The 21,581-nt window shown below is 39.6% G+C and overlaps 1 protein-coding gene across 2 annotated transcripts in view; it reads right to left on the reverse strand.

The window, feature by feature from the left end:
- Positions 1–2,183: 2,183 nt before the first annotated feature.
- LOC128703259 (uncharacterized) overlaps positions 2,184–21,581 on the reverse strand; it is a 50,274-nt gene continuing 30,876 nt past the window's right edge. Inside the window, exons 1-3 of one of the 2 annotated variants that reach the window (XM_070103452.1) lie at positions 13,148–13,330; positions 10,927–11,038; positions 2,184–3,806 (exon numbers count right to left, since the gene is read on the reverse strand). In XM_070103452.1, the coding sequence (XP_069959553.1) occupies positions 3,292–3,806; positions 10,927–11,038; positions 13,148–13,315 (795 nt within the window). In that variant the 5' untranslated portion in view covers positions 13,316–13,330 and the 3' untranslated portion in view covers positions 2,184–3,291. Of the gene's footprint in view, positions 3,807–10,926; positions 11,039–13,147; positions 13,331–21,581 lie in introns of those variants that run through there. The other variant, XM_070103453.1, reaches the window with a different exon arrangement.

Here is a 21,581-nt window from a genome sequence, read left to right on the forward strand (position 1 = left end):
AAATACATGAGTGGGTGTGGGTGGGTGTGAGTTGGACCTGACTAGCTTGTGCTGCTGGGTCTGGTACAGTGCTCCATCCTTGAGTGGGGATGACCACACTGGGTGGGTCATTGGGCTAATCCTGGGGGTGGGTCATTGGTCTAATCCGGGTGGGGGACATGGACCTGCTCTGCATGGGTCAGTAGGCTTGTTGCAGTGTTCCTTCTTTCTTATGTTCTTATGTTATTACGACCTTCACTTCTTTTATAGTCTTTTTTTCATAATTTGAAAGTGGTTTTAGTTTTCTGTTCAACTATTTCATATCATTTCTATTCTGTCTTAATTCTCAGTAAGGAATATTTATTCTTTCAGCAGTTTGCATAGTCTGCCATTATGTTTAGTTTTCTTCGTTATTCCAATCAACAGATGACAGGAGTTCTTCAAGTCTAGTTTAATCTGCAGAATCAGTGTCTGGCACCTTCCTTTCGTTAACCCTAAACCCCACATAAAACACGCGGCACACGGGATATATTCCCTGATTGGCGAATTTCACTCAGCGTATATATGATATTTTAGGGATTAAATTATTATTCTCATTTGGAGAAAAAGTTACTATATAGTCTTATGTAGTCGACAGGCTCTAAACCCAATTAACCCTTAAGAAACAAGTGATAATGCCATCACTGGAAACACTCTCTCAACTACAAATACAACATCCTCCTCCTCAGTGTATATTCATTGTGTTTATGTTATGTATTCGCTTGACAATACGTGAAACATTGCCTTAATAAATCTCATTAAGTTGCATGTGACAAACTTTTTTACTGTTGACAGTATTATAATAGTTAATGAAAAAATAAATGGTTATAACTATGACCATAATTTTTAAAGGGGTGGAGGGGTAAGCCAGCGGAAGGCCTCGGTCAGATGGCCAAAAGCTCCAACGGCGGGTCTTCATCTGACTAAGATCCTTGTCAGGAAACAGGACAAGTGTTTCTTTACTTAACCTTAGAATAGTTCATACACATCCTAGTCAACTCAGAACCATCGAACGTCTGTATGTTCCTGGATCATGAGATAGGAATAACTTGACTGCAAACAAATCAGGGAACCGGTGGTGATTGAACCTATGGCGAGTGAGTCCTTAAACTCATGGACCAGCTGGCTACAATAAGATTCGTCCAATTAAGTATATACCTATACACCATAGGGAGGTTAGCACAGGCCAGAGCTGTGACCATAAATGTTGGTTTTAACATATGAATCTCACATCAGCGTGGCTAGTGTGTTCAAGTCTCACAAGTCCCGTGGTTTGTTTGCAATCGTATGATTACTATTTCGTGAGTCATGGTGTGGCTCTGAAACTAGAGTTCACCACAGCCGCTCTGGTGTGGGATTCATCTGTAAAAACCTGGATTTGTGGCCACAGTGGTGGCCCATGCTAACCTCCCTATGGTGTATAGAAATATACCTAGTTGGATGAATCTTATTAGAACCAGCTGGCCCAGTGGTCAGTACACTGACCCGTGAGTTCTAGGACTCACCTGCCATGAGTTCAAACCTCACCCTTTCCATGATTTATGTACGTGGGTTGTCTCTGAGCACCACTCCTCTAGTGTTCTTGTTCAGGTGACATGCCATAAAGCACACGAGCTCTTTTGTGGATAAATATACTTCCATTTTGAACTTCCATCTCATTTTATAATTGGATTTGTGATCGGGAAGTTGAGTCTTTAATGTGGACAGGTAACCACCTGGTGTAAATGGCTCAAACTTGTGTTAAAAAGTTATATTTCATCCTCTGATCCAACACAGAAGCGGAAATTCTCAAGTACCTATTAACGTAACTTAAGATAATATAAGTAATATAGACAAGATAGTAAGATAATATAAGCAATTAGCAAACAGGTTAGCAAGTAAGCTACATTTGGAAAGGGTAACCATTGTTAACACTTTGGATAACTTGAGAAAATTAGACAATCATACGAGTGAAAAGTATTGGGTATGACTGAGCACCTGCCTAGAATAGGCCAGTAGGCCTGCAGCAGCGTTTTTCTACTCTTATGAAGAATTCATGAAATATGGTGTAATGATACTGAATCTAAGCCATTGTTAATATTTATTTCTAATTTTCACTTATTTGTCAAATGGTCAAGACTGAAAATATTGTAAATATTGTAAGAGGTGCATTAAATTTAAGGGTAAACAGAATGTATAATTTTATTGTAAAAATGCATGTACTAGGTAAAATATTTTTGGTGCTTAGATGTTTAACAGACGGTCTTTGATCCCTCTGGTCGTCCTGTTGAGCACGTAGTTAAAAGAAGGATCTTTGTGTCTCTATTTATCAGAGGGGTTCTGATCCTTTATTTTATAGAGTATCTCAGGGCCACATTAAATAAAGGGGTTTCTAGTTCTTTTTTTTATTAATTCTGACTCCCTGTTTAACAGAGGGGTCTCTGACCCCTTGTGTAACAGAGGGCCTGTGACCCCTTTGTTTAGCAGAGGGGTCTCTGACCCCTTGTTTAGCAAAGGGTTCAGATCCCTTGTTTAACAGAAGGTTTGTGACAGTTTGTATAGCAGAGGGTCTGTGATCCCTAGTTTAACAGAGGGTCTGTGACCCCTTGTTTAGCAGAGGGTGTGTGACCCTTTGTTTAACAAAGGGTCTGTGACCCCTTGTTTAACAAAGGGCCTGTGACCCCTTATTTAACGAAGGGTCTGTGACCCCTTATTTAGCAGAGGGTTTGTGACCTCTTGTTCAACAGAGGGTCTGTGACCCCTTATTTAACAAAGGGTCTGTGACCCCTTGTTTAATAAAGGGTCTGTGACCCCTTATTTAACAGAGGGTCTGTGACCCCTTGTTTAGCAGAGAGTCTGTGACCCCTTGTTCAGCAGAGGGTCTGTGATCCCTTGTTCAACAGAGGGTCTGTGACCCCTTATTTAACAAAGGGTCTGTGACCCCTTGTTTAATAAAGGGTCTGTGACCCCTTGTTTAACAGAGGGTCTGTGACCCCTTGTTTAGCAGAGAGTCTGTGACCCCTTGTTCAGCAGAGGGTCTGTGATCCCTTGTTTAGCAGAGAGTCTGTGACCCCTTGTTCAGCAGCGGGTCTGTGACCCCTTGTTTAACAGAGGGTCTGTGACCCCTTGTTTAGCAGAGGGTCTGTGACCCCTTGTTTAACAGAGGGTCTGTGACCCCTTGTTTAACAGAGGCTCTGTGACCCCTTGTTTAACAGAGGGTCTGTGACCCCTTGTTTAACAGAGGGTCTGTGATGGTATTCAACAGTGTGATTCCATTTCCCTGAAGAAAGAAGGTTATCGTCTCTCTGTTTCACACAGGATCTCACACTCAGCGTTGGCCTCACACTCTCCTGTCGACCTGTTGAATATCAGAGAGTTGGGGCACAGGAAGAGGGCTATAGTCGGAGGTGTGCATAGGTAAAATTGGTGACAATCCGTAGGGTCTATAAGAAGCTGACCATCGTAGGTACAGTGTGGCAAGCACATATCACAGTAGTCGTAGCAGAGAGTTGAGTCAGTCTGGCACTTGCTCTTTCTGAAATCAAAATACGGTGCATCTGATGGACAGTCGAACTCCAAGAAAAGTCCAGTTTCTGCCAAACAAACGTCATATTTTGAGCAGGATAGCGGATTGGGTTGCGCAGTGCCAGCGTTGTTTCCATTACAATCTGGGATGCAGGGATCACACAAGTCAGAGCAGAAGGTGGCAGGAGCGCCGTTAATGGGGTCGCAACGAGGAACAGTGTGGCCATCGTTGAAGTACTGACCGCTCGGACACTCTACTGGGTCCTTTGATGGAGTATTCACATCTACATTAAGATTAGGATAATACTTATATTAGAATTAATGCACTGAACACATAAACACCTGACTAAAATTAACCATTGCCCACTATGAGGCAAAATAAATTGCTAAACCTTAAAGGGAAGTAATCAGATTTAATGCAAGAAAGTGGAGGATAGCATCGCTTCCTTAGATCAAGAGCCATCACCATCTAGGCAGCCTCCTTGGAGACGTGGAAAAAACATTCAAGGTTCTATTTTCCAGCTCTTTAAGGAATCTTCCTCAGAAGTTTAGGTAACAGGTAAATTTAACGTAAATAATATTTCCTTCGTATTATTAACACTGGAGAGTTAATTCGATAACACTAACAATATGATTGATTTATTTCAAGATCCTTTAAATTCTCTCCTGTATGATCCCCTTAAGAGAGGTTTCATGATGTTGATGATGATGGAAGGCTCTTGATGCATGAAATTGAAACTCCTCCTTCTCTTCCTTGGATTGAAGATGAACGCCTTCCATTTCCCCAGACGCTAAAAATGTTCCCCAGATGTTAAGCCTAAATTAAAGGTTAAGCAACTGAACCATTTATCTACATTCCTGTCAGACACAGCAACGTCTTGGGATCTTAATACAGGGAATTATACACTTTAGGCATGACCTACTTCCACATGCGGATTTGTGCAGTGTGATACCACCTACGACTGCTGTACCTCATCTGTCTACAGTATAAAAGCCACTTTTTCGCACATATGCTGTATTCTTTTCAAGACTGATGGATTGATTACATCGACCCAAGGCTGAGGGGCTGATTATCTCGAACTCCTGTTCTTCACCATTCTCCTTTGTATGGACTGATGAAGCCATTGTGTGGAGAACGTTTCCTCAATATAGATACCCAAGTGTTGCACCCGTGTCTAATTTATCAAGAACATTCTGGCTGTGGGTGACTCACAGGTAAGATATATGGACCACGCTTTCTGTAACAGAGATAGGAATGTTAGACAGAGAGTGTGCTTCCCACGAGCTGGTGTTGATGACATAGTCAACAGGTTGGATAATATTATGTCAGGTAATGAGAACAAGCTTATCATTTGTCTTAGTTGGGTAAAAAGACACAAGTGCAACTAATGTGACATATTATTGTGGCAACGTTTCGCTCTCCAGGAGCTTGATAAAAATGGCTTGATAAAGCCATTTTAAGATCCAAGATGTTGCTGTGTCTGACATGAATGTAGATAAATGTTTCAGAGGACCGACAAGTTGATGAATTAGACACGGGTGCAACACTTGGGTATCTTTATTAAGGAAAAGTTTCGCCACACAGTGGCTTCATCAGTCGATACAAAGAAGAATGGTGAAGAACAGAAGGAGTTTGAGGTAATCAATCCCTCGGCCTTGAGTCGATGTAATCGGTTCATCAATTTTGAAAAGAATGCAGCATAAGTGTGAAGAAATTGCTAATGTACTGTAGACAGATGAGGGGAAGCAGTCATAGGTATTATCACACTTGACAAATCCAAATGTGAAAGTAGGTCAAGTGTCCTTTTACGTAACATATTGTCGGTAATTCTACCAGCATTAATTCAATCTGTCTTAGATTATAATTAGGTCTAAGGGAGGGGTCCCAATCATCTGTAGCCTCTTGCCTAGAAGGTGCGTGGGCAATGAATGAATGTCTAGGGCACTAGGGTACTAGAAGGAATTTGTAATCCAATTCATCGATAACTGGGAAAAATTTTATGGCAAACGTGATATGTGTGCAAGGGATGGTGTACATCTCTCATGGGCCAGAGTGGTTGCATTAACCAACTCGAGTGAGGGGGAACCATTGCTAACATGTCTAGGACTTTAATCTGATAGATTATAGAGGTATGGGTGTATGTGGAAAACAATCAAGCTGTAGCACATGGGCTGAAAACAGCAGCTATTACTAGGATACCTCAGGGATATGTTTAATGGACAATATTCAAAATAAAGTTGATAGTAAAAGCAAAGCAACTGATCAACAAAGAAGAAGAGACAGTAGAGGGCAGAGAGCGACTAGCTCCCTTAAGATTTGCTATACTAATAGTAGGAGTCTAAGAAATAAGATAGATGAGCTAAGATTACTTTCATGTGAGGGTAATATAGATATTATTGCTATAACAGAGACCTGGTTCAGCCTGAAAGATACAAAAATGCCTTCTGAATGCCACATACAAGGCTATAAACTATTCCGCTCTTACAGGGTCAACAGGAAGGGTGGTGGAGTGGCGATGTATTTCAGAGATAATTTAAATTGTTGTGTTAGACAATATATAAGATTAGAAACATCGGATACAGAATCTGTTTGGCTACAGTTTCTCGAGGGTCGTGACAAATTAATTTTGGATGTGAATCATAGGCCCCGAACCTTGATAGGGAGTGCAGTAAGTTGCTGTGGGACGACATTCATAAGGCTTCTAGATATGAAAATGTTGTGTTAATGGCAGATTTTAACTTTAAACAATCTGATTGAAACAATATGACAGGAAATCTTGAGTCTAGTGATTTTCTTGATACAGTTCAAGATTGCTATTTAAAACAGTTTGTGGCAGAACCAACTAAAGGAAACAATCTGCTGGACTTGGTGTGGAATTTTTAACTCTTATTTCTGCTCAGTTTTTATGCAGGAAGATACTAGCGAAATTCCAGAAATAATAAATTATGTAGAACAAGACGATAATAAACTATGCACGATTAGGGTAACTAGTGACACGGTCCTCAGACAAATGGAAAAATTAAAACACAACAAATCCCCCAGACCCTGATTAATTGTTTGCAAGAGTTTTAAAGGAATATAAAGAGGAACTTAGCAAACCTTTAGTGAATCTTTTCAACATATCACTACAAACTGGCATAATGCCAGACAAATGGAAAATGGAAAATGTAATACATATTTACAAAGCAGGAGACAGGCCCTAAGCCTCGAATTATGGAATCATGGAATCTTGAGTAATGAATCTTAGTAATGAATCTGAATAATGAATCTCAGTAATGAATCTGAATAATGAATCTCAGCACGGTCTTACAAAGGGGCGTTCCCGCCTTACGAATTTGCTAACTTTTTTCAACAAGGTATTCGAGAAGGTAGATTATGGTAATTAATCTGATATTGTGTATATTGACTTCAGTAAGCTTTTGATAGAGGTCCACATCAGAGGCTACTGAGGAAAATTAAGGCACATGGAACAGGAGAAATTTTTTCCTGGGTAAAGGTGTGGTTGACGCACCGATGGAGTGCATCACGAGTGTTGTTCCAAAGGGGACAGCGTTGGGCCCTTTGTTGTTCACAATTTATATAAGTCACATTGATGAGAGAATGAATAGCAACATAAGCAAGTTTGCTGATGACAACAAAATAGGCCGTCTAATTCATTCTAATGATGACATTAGAGCACTCCAGGAAGAATTGAGTAAAGTGATGCAGTTGTTGGAGAAGTGGCAGATGCAGTTTAATATAGAAACAATACAAAGTTCTAAACATTGGACAAGAAAATAACCATGCCACATATAAACTAAATAATGTAAATCTTAATACTACTGATTGCAAAAAGGATTTGGGAGTTCTGGTTAGCAGTAATCTTAAACCAAGACGACAGTGCATAAGTGTTCACAATAATACGAACAGAATCCTTGGCTTCATATCAAGGAGTGTAAACAATAGAAGTCCTCAGGTTATTCTTCAACTCTATATATCTTTGGTTAGGCCTCATTTAGATTATGCTACACAGTTCTGGTCACCATATTACAGAATAGTTATAAATGTACCGGAAAACGTACAAAGGAGGATGACAAAGTTGATCCCATGTATCAGAAATCTTCCTTATGAGAATAGACCGAGGGTCCTGAATCTGCACTCTCTAGAAAGACTTAGAATTAGAGGGGATGTGACTGAAGTGTATAAATGGAAAACAGGAATAAATAAAGGGAATGTAAATAGCGTGCTAAAAATTTCTAGCCAAGACAGAGCTCGCAGAAATGGCTTTAAGATGGAAAAATTCAGATTTAGGAAGGATGTAGGAAAGCACTGGTTTGGTAATAGAGTTGTGGATGAGTGGAACAAACTTCAAAGTGCTGTTATAGAAGCTAAGAGGTTGTGAAGTTTTAAAAATGGGTTGGATAAACACGTGAGTGGGTGTGGGTGGGTGTGAGTTGGACCTGACTAGCCTGTGCTAATAGGTCTGATGATATGTTCCTTCTTTAAGTGGATGTGACCTGAGCTGACTAGGAGTGTCATTGGTTGAAACCAGGAGGTGACTTGGGCCTGCCTTGCATGGGCCAGTAAGCCTGCTGTAGTGTTCCTTTTTTCTTATGTTCTTGTAATTTTTAAAGGGGTGGACCGGTAAGCCAGCGGAAGGCCTTGGTAAGATGACCAAATTCTCCCACGGCGGGTCATCATCTGACTAAGACTCGCATCAGGAGATACTTGTCCTGTTTCCTGAAGAATCTTAACCTAATCAACCCTCAATAATGCTTTGACTTTGGCACTAGTAAGTAAGTAAGTAAGTTTATTCAGGTATACACAAATACAGTTACATAGAATTATCATACATAGCAGCATATGTGTAGAGAACCTGGGATAACCTGGGATAACCCAAAAAAGTCAGACAGAGTGACTTATTTCCATTTGGGGTCCTTTTACCTTATTATTATAATATAAAGGTTATAATATTTTCTTATTATTCTACAATGAAGATAACATCTTATTATCATACTAAAAAGACTATCTACTACACGAGGGTCATTAAGACTATCTACAGTACGAGGGTCATTACTAGGAATAAGGTAAAATTTACACGTATTTTAGCTAAAAAATAGAAAATCATTCCCCTCCCTTTCTGTAGCTACATTCATCAGACACCTTTTGGCACTCTTCTTGAACTGGTTCATGCTATGACTGGCTTTGACATGTGCGGGTAGTCTGTTCCATTCCTTTATTGCTGTACAATAAAAGGTGTTTGAAGCCTGGCCACTGACTGTGGGTACTACAAAGTTGTGCTCTCTCCCCCTAGTTCTATGATTGCTTTGGTTCCCAACCTTGACAAATTTTACAGCAAGATATTCTGCATCACAAATGCTCTACATAGATAAGATACCTGTAAACATGCCTCACATTACTTAGACTTTTTTACACTGCAAGAACTAATACACAGAACTTAACAAAGGTGGTCCAAAATTTGCTCTAAATAAATATATAAAGACAGCATAAGTATTTATTACCACCATGTACATTGGAACCTCGACTAACGAGTTTCATCCATTCCGTGACCTAGTTCGTAGCTCAATTTGCTCGTATATCAAATCAATCTTCCTCATTCAAATTAATTTAAATGCCATTCCTCCATTCCAGCAGAATTCCTGCTCTTGGGAGGCAGGACAAAACACTTCAGTATAACGCTAATATCAACTCTGGTTTATTTATCTATTACAATTCATCTAATATGACATAATAAACAATATAAATAACAGAAACATGATATATTCTCTAGAATGAATAAAAATGTCATTATGTGACTATTGGTGGAGGCCATTCCCTCTCCTGCTCAGACCATATCTTCCCACACTCTTATTATGAGAAAAAAACAGAGTGTTTGTAAGTCTAACTGCACTAGATCACTAGTTTCATAAGGAAAACAATGGAACAATGTTTTTATAAAGTGTACGTACATATTTACCTTGGAAAAGATGCTGGTGGAAAAGATAGGCAGAGTTCACAACCGGCACACCTCACGTGTTTATCTATGATTTCATGCTTTAATTCTATGGACATCATTATCTATTTCTTCCAGGCACTATCCTTTGCACTTACTTTTTTAGGGCCCATAGTTAGAAAAAAGAAAATTGGCAAATTAACTGCACGAAACGCAAGTGAAACACAAGATAAATGCTTCTATAGCAAGGTAAACACTTGCATTGCTCAGCTGCGCCAACTAGTGGCGGCGGTCTGAAGTTCGCTCGTTATTATTTTTATTATTATTGTATTAATTTTTGGGAACTGAAGCTTGCTCTTTATTGTTATTATTATTATTATTAATTTAGGGAACTGGAGCACAGATCCAATTCCCTAAATCAAGAGCCCCTCACCAACATCAAGGAACCTTCCTTGAGGGGTCGAATGTTGGAGCAATAGCATCATTATGACTTTTACAATATATACTCAGAAGCAGCGCTGTGTGATCTCTGTGGGTTTAGCACTTATTTATGATTATAATAATAATATATATTTACAAATGACCAAATATTGGCAGTATTCCTTTTACCCTCACATAGTCGATCAATGCAGAAATTGTGGAAATTTTTCTTGCAACTTAATTTTTTTTTCTTTTGTGGCGAGAAAAGACTTTTATTATATAAGTACAGCCCTTTAAATATTCACTTGGCATTGCTCCATCATTAGAAAGTGGCCAAACTACCTTTGACATTGTCTTGCAACAAATGTGTTGCCAACTGATAATTTTTCACTTTTTCTACTAGGAGGTGAGGGCCGCTTTTATTGAAACTTTGAAGTTATCTTTATTACATATATCCTGACACAAAAAAAAAAATTAAGCGAAACTCTATGGCAGGAACGAGTCAGTGTTAGGAGGTCATGCTTCCCACAAGTATTCAAATTCAGATCTCTTCAGCAAAGAGTTGAATGCTTTACCATGGAGCTACAGGTCATGAGACTTGCTTCTGGTGGACACAAATGCAAGATACCGACAGCTTGTAAAGAATAAATGTAATTGAATCCATTATTACTTAATGAAAACCAGTGTTAGGTGAAACGTTGTACAGGTAAATGATTGTACTCTATTTGTGTTTTTTCCACCAGACAAGCTCTTCTAACCATCGCCACGTCCCATGTCCCCGGCTCTTGGAATGGAAAAACCTTAAATTACACTTTAGAGTGGTTTCCTTATTACAAATCAACTTAAATTATTATTATTAATATTATTACATTCACGGAAAGCGATAAACTCATTAGGGTTCATACTGAGCTTGGGGGATCATTTATGATCCGATAAAAGGAAACATAGCATTTATTTCTTGGATGAAGTCTCATCAACTTCAAAGCTCCCTCTAGAATTTTACTAAATCTTGCATATAATAAAAATTACTATTGATAGTTTTGCTTAGTACCGTGTATACTGAGACAGACGTAGTATCTGGTGCAGTCAGTTGGGTCCCTCACACTGATGCCTGGGTCCACAACTGAGCAATCTGGGGCACACACCTCCACGCTCAGTCTCACCTGTCAACAATGAGAAAATTAACTTGCTTCACATTTTTAGTGCCCTGTGACTGTAATAAAACTAATTGAAACGAAAGTTAAATTTTGACACAAGTTTGCCAAAAACAACCTTTCCAGGATGACCTGGATAGGTTGTGATCTCACAAGTGGTTGATACAGTTCACTGCTGACAGGTGCAAGATTTCAGTCCTAAGAAAGGAAAAGTACTGACACTTATAACCAAAATAATGTACTGTAGATCTAAGTGAAAGTGAATGCGACGAAATTTTAGGAGTTCTGGTTAAAAGAAATTTAAAGCCATGACAATAGTTTATAAGTGTTGGCAATTAAGTTTACAGATTCCTGACTTCATATTATGAAGTATAAATACCAGAAGCTCTAAGGTTATACTTCAGTTTCATACATTATGGTTTAGGCTTCAGTGAAATTAGTTCTCAGCTAAATCTTAAATAATGGATATAATTGCACTGGAAAAATATGCAGAACAGCAAACGAAGTTGATTACACTTATTAGAAACTTTCTTACGATAATAAGCTGAAGGAACTGAATATGTTCGTTCTGGAAATGCGTAGCTACAGGAGAGATCTGACTGAAGGGATCTCTAGCAAACATGAATAAATAAAGGGTTATCAGCAGCGTGCTGTACATATGTAACTAAGATAGGATATGCAGCAATGGATTAAAGTTGGAGAAATTAAGATTTAGAGCGGATATAGGAAAGTAATGGTTTGACAATAGAGTTGGGGGATAAACGGAACAAACTCAGAAGTATCGTCTTTAAGGCAAGCATTTTGGGTAGCATTAGATACAAGTTAGAAGGGTACATGAGTGAGTGTGGGTGAGTGTGTTGCAAGCTAGCCTAGCATAGACCAGGAGGTTGCTGCACTGTTTCTTGGTTCTTGGGAAAGACAGACACAACTCATTTTACCAATGTTCTGCATTGCCAGTTACCTTATTCATATCCGTTAAAATAATAAAAGGATTATGACTTGGTTGACGTACAGCTGGTGACCTGTGTGATGTAAAATATCAACATGGCTCAAATTATGACTTGTTTGACGTATAGCTGGTGACCTGTACGATGTAAAATATGAACATGGCTCAAATTATGACTTGGTTGACGTACAGCTGGTGACCTGTATGATGTAAAATATCAACATGGCTCAAATTATGACTTGGTTGACGTACAGCTGGTGACCTGTATGATGTAAAATATGAACATGGCTCAAATTTGACTTGGTTGACGTACAGCTGGTGACCTGTATGATGTAAAATATCAACATGGCTCAAATTATGACTTGGTTGACGTACAGCTGGTGACCTGTATGATGTAAAATATGAACATGGCTCAAATTATGACTTGGTTGACGTACAGCTGGTGACCTGTATGATGTAAAATATGAACATGGCTCAAATTATGACTTGGTTGACGTACAGCTGGTGACCTGTATGATGTAAAATATCACCATGGCTTAAATTCTTCATGATGATAAATAAAATCATTATCATGTTATTTACTGTGGGATAAATAGAGATATGATACTTACTGTGGGATACTTATTAACACATTACTTATGGTGGGATACTTTTTAGCACAATACTTATGGAGGGATACTTTTCAGCACAATACTTAGGGTGGGATACATATTAACACAATACTTATCACGGGATACTTATTAACACAATACTTATGGTGGGATACTTATTAACACAATACTTATGGTGGGATACTTATTAACACAATACTTATGGTGGGATACATATTAACACAATACTTATGGTGGGATACATATTAACACAATACTTATGGCGGGATACTTATTAACACAATACTTATGGTGGGATACTTATTAACACAATACTTACGGTGGGATACATATTAACACAATACTTATGGTGGGATACTTATTAACACAATACTTATGGTGGGATACATATTAACACAATACTTATGGTGGGATACATATTAACATTGTTATGCTTTTTTCAGGATATTTTAAATGTACCTTAAATTCCCCATGGACAATGTTTATGTTTCTTAATGAGTTTTAAAGATTTTTTGTAAATTCTACTGCAAACTTTAGCTATTGATTGAAGTAAAAACTTACGCCAAGAAAGAAAATCAGCATGAGAGAGTACTTGCTGGGTATCATGATGACAGTGATAACTGTGATCAGTGACTGGTGCTCCCAGACAGTGATAACTGTGATCAGTGACTGGTGCTCCCAGACAGTGATAACTGTGGTGATGGTTCCGCTCAATGTGTGATTTTCCATCGACACGAACTCTTTTATATCACACTTCTCTATCTCACCCCCACCTCACCCGTAACACAACCTTCCCACTATACCCCCACCAACACCAACAACTCCCACCAACACCATCACTCCCCATCCAACCGTCTCAATCACTCTCCTACACCATCTCTCCTTCAATCAGAGCTAATTGCTTAACATTCCCTTTCAGTACACAAATAACCCACACATAGGAGAGAGCAGCTTATGACGACGTTTCGGTCCGATTTGGACCATTTACAAAGTCTCTCCTGTGTGCGGGTTATTTATGTATTGTTCTACTCACGGTATTGTGCCTGTTTTCGTTATTCCCCTTCATGTTAAGCGCTTTCCCATTAATACAGTAATAATATGCAAATAACTAACTCTTACAAAACATTTTTTTATAAAAAAAATTTACAAGCTTTACTTTCTCCTATAAATTCCTTTCTTCTCCCTTAAAATATGTTTTAGTCTTCAGGTTCTCCTATTTAGAATCATTTCTATAATATCTTATTTTTCGATAAGTAATATATGTTCTTTCGACAGCTTGTATAGTATTTGGAAAACTGACATTATGATAGTTCTTGAGAGTTCTTTAAGTCTATTGTAATCTGCAGGATGAATATGTCACCTTCCTTTCATTAGGCTTGACTCCCACTTCTCGCACACTACACACAAGAGAAAGTGAAATTCTCTCAGCACATATATGCTGTTATAGGGATTCAAATAGCCTTGTCTGGTGGAGAAAATGTTACCAGGTAGCCTTAATGAATCTCATGAAGTCGATTAGCTTTAAACCCAATTAACCATTAACCTTCACGATAATGAGAAACACCTTCTTTTACTAATACTTATAACAGAACCCCTCCTCCTCCTCAGTATACTCATTGTGTTTATGTAATGTATTTACAGGACTGACAATGCCTCCGATGGGTGAAAAAATGCCTTAATAAGTATCTCATTAATTTGCATGAATCCGTTTTCCTAACTATTTACGGTATTTCAGCCAATTATTAAACATCCTAGTTAACTCAGAACAAACCATCACAGAACGTTTAAAACTTCTTGGGTTCTCTTTGAGCCCCAATCCTCTTCCAGGGATTATAGCATCGTTCTGTTCATGTCCTTCATCAGTTGACATTGCATATGAGCTGTTTTCTAAATAAATAAACTTATATTTTTAAGTTCCGCCTCGTTATCAAGCTGAATTTCTGATAAAGGAATCGAGTCTTGTTTGTGAGCAAGTAACCATCTGGCGTAATTGGCTAGACTTTGTGAAGAAAATAATGAAACCATTTTATTCACTGATTCAACTTTGAGGCGCAAATTCCCAAAGTGCATACCATGTAAACGTATGATAATATAAGTAATATAGACAAGATAATATAAGTAATTAACAATCACGGAAGCAAGCTAGCTAAATAAAGAAAGCGTGTGAACTGTTATCTGATGACAGAAGAATTCATGTGATAGTATGCAATGGTACTGAGTCCAAGCCATTGTTAATAGTTACTTTCACGGTCATTAATTTTCACTTTATTGTGAAATGACCGAGACTGGAAATATATTCTTAGAAGCAATTCTTTCCGTGGATGTATTAATATGTGTACCTCTCGTGAGACTGGAATCCAAACGGGAGGAGATTGAAATTAGTTCCTGAGCTTTCCACTTCCACAAAGTAATCGCAATAAAACGTGTGATTGCAAATGCAAACAATTATCATAGTGAAAAAAAAAGTTGACGCTTTTACGTGCTTCCACACACACATCGTTAGAAGAATATTAAGAAGGGGCAAGAGAAGTTTTTTCTTTATTTTATTTTTTCATTAACACAGCGACCGTCTCCCACCAAGGCAGGGTGGCCCAAAACAAAAAAACATTCATCATCATTCACTCCATCACTGTTTTGGCAGAGGTGTGCTTACACTACAGTTATAAAACTGCAACATTAACACCCCTCTCTCAGAGTGCAGACACTGTACTTCCCATCTCCAGGACTCAAGTCCGGTCTGCCGGTTACCCTGAATCCCTTCATAAATGTTACTTTCTTCACACTCCAACAACACGTCAAGTCCTAAAAATCATTTGTCTCCATTCACTCCTATCTAACACGCTCATTCATGTTTGCTCGAAGTTCAAGCCCCTCGCACACAAAACCTCCTTTACCCCCATCCTCCAACCTTTCTTAGGCCCTCCCCTGGAGTTTACCTGGAGTTTACCTGGAGAGAGTTCCGGGGGTCAACGCCTCCGCGGCCCGGTCTGTGACCAGGCCTCCTGGTGGATCAGAGCCTGATCAACCTGGCTGTTACTGCTGGCTGCACGCAATCCAACGTACGAGCCACAGCCCGGCTGGTCAGGTACCGACTTTAGGTGCTTGTCCAATGCCTGCTTGAAGAAAGCCAGGGGACTATTGGTAATCCCCCATATGTATGCTGGGAGGCAGTTGAACAGTCTCGGGCCCCTGACACTTATTGTATTGTCTCTTAACGTGCTAGTGACACCCCTGCTTTTCATTGGGGGGATGTTGCATCGTCTGCCAAGTCTTTTGCTTTCGTTTTGAGTGATTTTCGTGTGCAAGTTCGGTACTAGTCCCTCTAGGATTTTCCAGGTGTATATAATCATGTATCTCTCCCGCCTGCGTTCCAGGGAGTACAGGTTCAGGAACTTCAAGCGCTCCCAGTAATTGAGGTGTTTTATCTCCGTTATGCGTGCCGTGAAGGTTCTCTGTACATTTTCTAGGTCAGCAATTTCACCTGCCTTGAAAGGTGCTGTTAGTGTGCAGCAATATTCCAGCCTAGGTAGAACAAGCGACCTGAAGAGTGTCATCATGGGCTTGGCATCCCTAGTTTTGAAGGTTCTCATTATCCATCCTGTCATTTTTCTAGCAGATGCGATTGATACAATGTTATGGTCCTTGAAGGTGAGATCCTCCGACATGGCCACTCCCAGGTCTTTGACGTTGGTTTTTCGCTCTATTTTGTGGAAGGAATTTATTTTGTACTCCGATGACGTTTTAATTTCCTCATGTTTACCATATCGGAGTAATTGAAATTTCCCATCGTTGAACTTCATATTGTTTTCTGCAGCCCACTGAAAGATTTGGTTGCTGTCCGCCTAGAGCCTTGCAGTGTCTGCAATGGAAGACACTGTCATGCAGATTCGGGTGTCATCTGCAAAGGAAGACACGGTGCTGTGGCTGACATCCTTGTCTATGTCAGATATGAGGATGAGAAACAAGATGGGAGCGAGTACTGTGCCTTGTGGAACAGAGCTTTTCACCGTAGCCGCCTCAGACTTTACTCTGTTGACTACTACTCTTTGTGTTCTGTTTGTGAGGAAATTATAGATCCATCTACCAACTTTTTCTGTCATTCCTTTAGCACGCATTTTGTGCGCTATTACACCATGGTCACACTTGTCGAAGGCTTTTGCAAAGTCTGTATATATTACATCTGCGTTCTTGTGAAGGCTTACTCAGCTCTGTAACAACTTCAGACAGTATTACCAAAGCTGGCTCCTCCTCAGAAAAATTAATGAATTGAAAAAGAACAAAAACTGACAAACATAAACACTTTATTATTTAGAAAATATAAAATATAAAACACTTAAATATGAAATATTAATCCTATATTAAAGAAAATTAAAAATTAAAAACATAAATGATAACTGAATTCAACGCTAATATAAAACTTGGGTGCCTGGTGTTGGTGACACTGCTTGTTGAAATCGTAGCCGTTGCCGATGATGGGGGGGGGGGGGTCGCAGGTGTTGGTGACAACCCACCAGCTCGTTCTTCACAGTATAGCCTTGAGTATTCTATCCCGATGAGAGGAAAGCAGGTTCTTTACAGCTCCAATGATGAGGGGTTACGTCCTGCAATTTCATACAGGTGCACAGGTAATTAAATCCAAATAGGGGAAGTCTCAGGACGTTAGTCCATCTCCATCAGTTCTGCTCATTGATTGGCAGGTGACCCTCTCTGTCATCCAAGAGTAGTGCAGGGAGCTGTGAGTCTAGTGATTACTATTTGGACTGGAGCCCCACACGTCACCTTTCGGGGGGGGAGGGAAGGAGGGGAAGGGATAGCGGGAGCTAGACTGACCCTACCTTAACAAGCAGCCGGCAACCAAACTATCACTTTCGGGGTGGGGGAAAAAAGGCAGGAATAGTGGGAGCTAGACTTGTCTTACCTTAACAAGTAGCTGGCAAGCAAACTATCACTTTCGGGGAGGGGGAAAAAAGGCGGGAATAGCGGGAGCTTGACTTACCCTACCTTAACAAGTAGCCGGCAATGAAACTATTGTTACTATATACTCCCTTGCTACTCCTACCTATTGAACTTTTCCCTCACACTCCCCCATGCCAAGGAGTATAAGAAGAATAGGCGAGGAAAAAGTTCTAACATATGGAAGTCGCGTAACGCAACAAATCTTCTACTGACTGTCACGACTTAACCAGTCAGAGAAATAATTGGATGAACCATTGATATACACAATATGGAACTTAAAAGCCTGGAGTGCCAATGTCCACCTCAAGAGGCGACTGTTGGTTCCCTTAAAAGTTTCTAGGTATATCAAAGGTTTGTGGTCCGTTTCTAAAATGAATTCTTTTCCCAGCAAATAAAATTTAAGTTTGGAGATACCCCACACAAGAGCCAAACATTCCTTTTCTATGGTGGAGTATCTCGTTTCTGTGGGAAGGAGTTTCCGGCTTAGGAAGCATACAGGGAAGGGAGTACCATCATGATATTGTAGTAACACCGCACCTAAGCCAGTATTGGAGGCATCAGTTCTTAAACAAAATGTTTTATTAATATCTGGAATCTTAAGTATAGGGTCTTTCGAAAAGATACTTTTAATCTCATTAAACTTTCCCGAGCTACGTCGGAAAGTTCAAGAGGTTCCTTCACAGACTTTTTAAGGAAGTTGGATAAGATGCCTGTAAGATCAGTAAGGATCGGGATAAACCGTGCATAAAAATTTACAGAACCAAGAAAGCTATGCATGAGCTTCTTGGTTTTGGGGAATTTAAATTCTAATAAAGCTTTGATCTTACTGGGGAGAGGCTGCAGAGAGTTATTAGAAAGTATCAGTCCAAGATATCTAATCTTGTTATACCCAAGGAAGCATTTCTTATGCTTGGCAGTGAGGCCATGTGAGCGTAACCTACGCAAAACTGATGTTAATGTTTGAATATGTTCGCCCCAAGTGGATGTCATTACGTAAATGTTATCAAAATAAACTGAAACATTTGACATATTACCCAAGACCTTTCTCATCAGTCTCACGTAGGTAGCACAGGCAGTTACCAAACCGAAGGGCATAGTTCTATATTGCATCAGTCCTTGGTGTGTAGGAAAAGCAGTGTACTGCTTAGAAGAAGGATCTAACATTACTTGATGATATGCCTGCGCAATATCAATCTCTGAAAAGAAGGAAGAGTCATAAAATTTGTCTAGATAGCTATCTATTAAGGGCATAGGCTCAGCATCCCACCGAGTTATAGCATTAAGGCCTCTGAAGTCAATAGCAAGTCTAAATGAATTATCCTCCTTCTTAACCATGACTACTGGTGAACAATATGAAGATACTGAAGGTTCAATTATCTTTAGTTTTAATAATTTGTCTACCTCTCCGTCAAATGCATCCGTAAGGTGAACTGTAACTGGGTATAATTTTCGTTTGACAGGATTGTCCGTCACTAAGTCAATCTTATGGACTACCGTGGAGGTAACACCTGGAATATCAGTAAAGACGTCTGAAAAGTTACTCACACATTGAAGTAGTTCATGTCTCTTATGATCATCCAAAGATTCATTAACATTAATGTTGGTTGAGCCCGAGTGGTCAAGAGTCACCAAGTCATGTAGTTCTTCATCATAGTCTAAGTTAGAGGTGTCAATTACACACACCTTACATTCTTCAGTAGTCTTATCAAGTTCGTGTGGAAAAACTAAGTCAAAGTTATTAAAGCAGTTAACTGAATTTCTTCGGTAATATTTCTTAAGGATGTTGATATGATAAAGCTTAGGTTTCCCCTTGACTTCTATGAGGTAGTCAACTTTCCCACAAATTTTTAATACTTTATATGGACCTTTCCATGCTACTAATAATTTGACTTTATAGGCAAAAGTACCAGGACTTCATCCCCTACTTTAAAACTTCTCCTCTGACTTTTGGAATCAAAATAGGTTTTGTACTGGTCCATTGACAAGCTTAAGTTTTTCGAAACTATGTCAGAGGTCTCCTCAAGTTTGGATCTAAGGTCAAGGAGAAACTGGTAAGAAGACTGAACCTCAGCCTTTACCTTCTCATTAGTCCATAAGTCATGAAGGATGGACAATGGGCCTCTGGCCTGTCTACCATAGAGAAGTTCAAAAGGTGAAAACCCCAAAGAGTCACTGGGAACTTCCCTCATGGCAAACAAAGCACAGGGTAGGTAACGATGCCACTCCTTAGGGCTTAGGTTTAAGGGAGGAAAGTTTCCTTAAAATGGACTTGAGAATCGAATGTTGGCGTTCAATCCTCCCATTACAGCTGGGATGATAAGGTGTGGTGAAGAGAGGTTTCACTCCCAGAAGTTGGTATAGATGTTGCATTAAGTCAGATGTGAATTGTGTCCCACGGTCAGACAAAAATCTCTCTAGGGATACCCACTCTGGAGAAGATGGACAAAAGGGCTTCAGCCACCTCTGTAGTAGTTATGGTCTTTAAGGAAACGGCTTCAGGGAAACTCGAAGCATAATCAACTAATGTTAATATATATCCATATCCCCCTGATGAAAGTGGAGATAAAGGACCAACGATGTCAATAGCTACTCTTTCAAAAAGTACCGTAAAGATAGGCATTTTGACCATAGGTGCTCGCCTGGTACCTCGGGAGGATGACAGTTGGCAAACTTTACACGATCTACAATAGGTAGTGACATCTGAGGACATTTTTGGCCAAAAATAGGTTTCCCTAATTTTATTTAAGGTTTTAAGATGCGAGAAATGTCCGGCCACTGGCAGGTCATGAGCCATTTTAAGAATGGTCTCTCTGCATTGATTTGGAACTAAGATGGAATAGTCTATCTCATCTGAATTTAATTTGAATACTGACTTGAACAAAATACCTTTTATATATTCAAATTTATATGAAAAGTTTTTCCTTTGGACAACTTGATTTTGTTTAGCGGCATTATGGCAATTCTGAAGAGAAGGGCAATTACGTTGTAAATTGACAAAGGAGTCCTTCGATATATCTAAAGGCTTAAAGTCAGGGAAAACCAAAGGATGGATAGTAGGAGAAGCCTGGGCTTTGGTCTGAGCCCTAGTCAAGACATTTATGGTATCGGAGGCGATATCTTCACTTTCATCTAACAAGTGAACCGGTGATCCTACTACCTCGCTTTCGAGAGTAGCATCACTGGATTTTAATCGCACATGAATCTCACGAGACATTGTCTCATCTGAACTTTCGAGGGGCTTCTCTGACTCTACAGGAAGAGGAAAGGTCAACCTCAGAAGGAACAATGGCACCTGTTACATTACCTAATAGTACGGAGCAAGAAGTGATAGGAGCTAGTACGGCATCAGACCAACCTGTGAACCATTTAGACCTAATGTAACAACGGATGGTAGGAAAAGTGTCTGTACGGCCCAAGTAGTCTGAAAGTATAGCAGAGGAATGAATTTCTTTAAGATTAGGGAACAGCTTATCAGAAATGACTATACATGTGCATCCAGTGTCTCGTAAAATGGTAGATACATTAAGTCCTTTAACTGTTCCTGAACAGAAGGGTGCTTGGTCATTACAGTCTTTAAAACATCTTCCAACTTTTTGGACCTTCTTAGAAGGACAATCTGGACGTTTATGTCCCTTAACACCACACAAATGACAAACATGAATAAAAGAAGTCATTTTACTTTCCACTAGAGGCTTTGATTTCTTAAGGTCTGATGAACCCTTGCCCTTAGGGTTCGATCCCTTTAGGTCTTTATAGGAATTGTGAGCCTCAGCATACAGGTCAGCAGCCTCAGCAACTTCCTCAGCTTTAATCAGGTTACGTTCTCTGATGAATGTTCGTATCTGGTGAGGAAGAGCTGTCAGGAACTGGTCAGCAACCATGAAGTCTCTAATAGATTCATAACTGCGATCAATTTCTGAACTCTCTATCCAAAAGTCGAACAAACGAAAGAGTGTTACCTGTAACTGCTGAAAGTTCTGGCCATGCTGTAAGGTGGCATACCTGAAATCTTTCCTGTAAGAATTAGTGGTTTTTTGAT

This window comes from Cherax quadricarinatus, chromosome 85, assembly GCF_038502225.1.
Source record: "Cherax quadricarinatus isolate ZL_2023a chromosome 85, ASM3850222v1, whole genome shotgun sequence".
Classification (NCBI taxonomy): domain Eukaryota; kingdom Metazoa; phylum Arthropoda; class Malacostraca; order Decapoda; family Parastacidae; genus Cherax; species Cherax quadricarinatus.